Below are 3,527 nucleotides of genomic sequence, written 5' to 3'. Positions count from 1 at the left end.
GCTGCAAGAAGAAAAGAAGAGAAAGAGAGAGGTAATTTTCAAAGTGAAATTAAATTAACCACAAAATGAAACATTTCCAAAGACACTTGATTTCATGTTGGTTCAGAGGCACCTTTTGGATTTATGCCATCTAAAACCAGAATATCAATACACATTTCAGGACTGACGGTCTTTTAATATACTGTGTTGCACTTCAGAAGCTATAAGAAATGTGACTGGATTTTGTTATGCCTAAATTAGTAATTGGAATCTATTTCGGAATGTATCTTCTATTAAAACAAGAAATAATGGAGTTTATGTAATTATTAATCTCTTGTAATCCTTAATTTTACAGATTACTTTTCAGAAACACGAGCAGTTTCTTGCAGACAAGATGACATTTACTGGCTTGTTTTTCCTCTGTATGCTGACGAACATGCTAACAGGTAAGATTACTACCAAATTTATTCTTGTTTATTTTTTTCAAGCCTCCAGAAATATTTTGTTGCAACTATAGTATCTTCTATTTAGTATTGCTGACATATTAAACCCAGCTGTTCAGGCTGTGAGTTCTGACTAACAGCCAGACTAAGTTGGTTCATAGCAGTGACTGATTGCAAATGGGGAATTCCTTGCTCTGCTGTTTAAGAAACAAAATCCTTTGGCTACACAGAGGGTCCTATGTGGGCATTAAAGAACTTGTGAGCTTCTAGTTATACAAGAAAAATGTTTGGTTAAAAGAAAGTCTTTCTGTGCATGAGCTGGCGCTGATGTGTTTCCTCTTTATTTACAGATGCCCGATCACTCCAGGATGGAGATGGTAATTCCTAATGTGTTTTTATTTCCTTTGTGCCACTAATTATTAGGAGGGTAATTTATAACTCCCAGACTCGATGGTCAGCAGTGACTTTGGCAGGAATGCTTATTAACCTCAATGGACTATGGAAAAGCTTTCAATTAGTTCTGGTGGAAAAAGAACAGTGAATTTTAAAAATTCCTTTAAAATTTATGAAAAGGTGGTGATGTATTAATGTATAATAATAGAGCTAATATCCAGTCTTGAAATGAAAAGGGATTACAGTCAAGTCACTAATTCTGTTGTACAAAATCCTAACTGGAATGCACCAGACTTATAAATATATAGGACATCTGAGAATTTTGTCTGTCCTGAACAATAGTGCTGTATGTGAATCTGCTTTTTGGCAAGAGATATTGACTTTCATGACAAAAAGCTTAAAATTTACAAATTGCCACAAATCCAATTAGAGAAATGTTGGAATAATCCCTTAGCACAGTTACCCTGTGGTTCATGTCACTTTGTGTGATTAGTCCATTGGATTAGTATTTGCCTTTGATTAAAAAAACCCTCAACACCCTAATGATGTTTACACTGGCTTACTGATGATTCCAGCATTAAACCTCTTTTTGGCTTTTCAGACAGAATTCTGTCTGAAAACAGAATTGCAGAGAATTATCTGCAATAACCAAGTTCTGCCATTGCTGGTGTACATCTCAGTTAACCAGAGGACAGCCAGTGCACAAATATGCAGACACTTTTATAACAGATATGAAGAGGATAAATACATAATAAGGTCTAATATGATTACTTATAATTAAAATATTTTTTTTATTTTATATTTCTTTAGAAAGAAATATTTTTAATATCCCTAAAATATTTTAATATATCACCTGTGTTTCTGTACAGCAAATATTTTTGTGGCAACTTCTGTGACAGTCAGGAGAGCCTGCATGAATCTAGAATTAGAACCCTGTTCAAGCAGTGCCCTGTTGCTCTCATTACCAGCAATTATTGTTTTCTTTCACACTGGGCCAAGCAGCAGCCTGCAAAGTGAATCTGAGGTCAGCTGGTATAAACAGTGAGTTCTCCTCTGCAGACAGCATTTGGCTGATTCATTTGGTTTGTTATGTGCCATCTGTGCCTGCACGCTGCAAACTTTACTCCTTAAAATTAAAGTCTGACAACAGGATTGTTGAAGACTCTTAATTCCTACTAAAGACCCTGGCCCCAAGCTGAGTGGAAAGACTTTCATTCATCTAAATGGGCTTCAAATCAAAATAAAATACTGTGTTTAGCTTTACAGCACAGAAGGACATTTGTGACTGTGGTCTCAGCTGCTGTTTACATTTTATATATGCTTCTCTGTTTGCCCACATTTGGGCCCAAGGGTGGTTGGCTCCTGTATTTTCAACACCGATTTTGTTTTCCTACTGAACTGTAAATCTTGTTTCAATGATTATATCACATTCTGGTCCTGCTAGAGCAGGCCCAAATACAACAGCTGTCTTCCAAGTGGCAAGCCTTTCCTCTTGTCAGGAATATTAATCCACAAATACCAGAGGTTTATGTCCAAACAGGAGACAGAGGAGTCCTTTTACTTTATTCCAATAAAGGGAGAGGCCATGGGGCATTCCCCTGGGATCTCTCAAATTTTTGAAGGATGCAGCCTCCTTTTATCCCAATTTCCTGGCCATATTTCCCTCTCTCTTTCCCCATTGCCTGAGGTACTTGAGAGGCACAGACTTTCCAGAACACCTGATACCTGAAATTCCCTTCTAATGTATAACTCTTCCTTTTAACTTTTAATTCTTACAGAATTCATGGTTTTTCTCCATTGCTCCTTTCATCTTTCAATATCCAATTTCATTTATCAGCAAACCTACAGTTTGTTTGTAAAAGCAAATTTCTTTTTCCATTCATCAATCAGTGGAATCCTTCCCATTGTTTCTTTTGTCTCTCAATGCTGCTCAATGCTGGTTTTCTCTACCAGCAGACCCACAAATCTGTAAATTTGTAAAGACAAATCCCTCATTTCTCTCACTCTCATCCCCTTAGCTCATTTCCTACAGTCCCTGGAGAAGAGGCACAACTCTGCAGTTCCAGGCAGAGTCAGGGAAGTATGGCCCCAGTCCCTGGAAGTTCTGTGGGCAGTGTGGTCATCTGCAGGGGCACACCATAATTTTTATATCAGGAAAAGAAAATTATGTGGAATGAGGAAAAATGGCTTTTGATTGCTCCTTGCTTTGAAATAACCACCAGCCTTCTAGAAATTAAACCAGCCTGATGAATTCTTGAATTGGCATAAATGTGGCTGCGTCCCTTCATTCCTGCTCCCCATCTTGTCCCACTCTGTCACTCCTGGTGCATCCAGAGCAGGGAATACCGGTCCCATCTTCGGGAGAGGGGTCAGTGGCTCTCCTTGCCTCTCTCCTGCTAGAGGAGCACACCAGCCCCCAAAGGGAGCTCACAACTCCAAACCACAGTGCCTCCAAGCACAACCTCTCAACAAAACTGTTTCACATTACAGTAATCTGCAATATTTTCTTTTGGTTGGCTTTTTTTAGATCTCCACCGGGAAGCTGCAGCCTTGCCGTACTGGCCCTTCTCATCCAGCGATTTCTGGTCCTATGTGGAATATTTCCGGACCTTGGGAGCCTACAACAGGATCAATGACATGGCCAGAGCCTTCTTTGCCCAGTTCCCTTTTGGGAGCCACCTTGGCTACCACGTGCGTGACCACGAGCACTGA

At 39.3% G+C, this 3,527-nt stretch overlaps 1 protein-coding gene across 1 annotated transcript; it reads left to right on the top strand.

Moving 5' to 3' along the window:
* Positions 1-373: 373 nt before the first annotated feature.
* OTOS (otospiralin) lies at positions 374-3,527 on the top strand. The gene is made up of 3 exons (XM_056499196.1): positions 374-425; positions 773-799; positions 3,343-3,527. Exons 1-3 carry the CDS (start codon positions 374-376, stop codon positions 3,525-3,527), a joined length of 264 nt encoding a protein of 87 aa, XP_056355171.1.

Source organism: Oenanthe melanoleuca, chromosome 9, assembly GCF_029582105.1.
Source record: "Oenanthe melanoleuca isolate GR-GAL-2019-014 chromosome 9, OMel1.0, whole genome shotgun sequence".
Classification (NCBI taxonomy): Eukaryota; Metazoa; Chordata; class Aves; order Passeriformes; family Muscicapidae; genus Oenanthe; species Oenanthe melanoleuca.
Note: the sequence above shows the minus strand (reverse complement) of the source record. Positions and strands in the feature narration are given on the sequence as shown.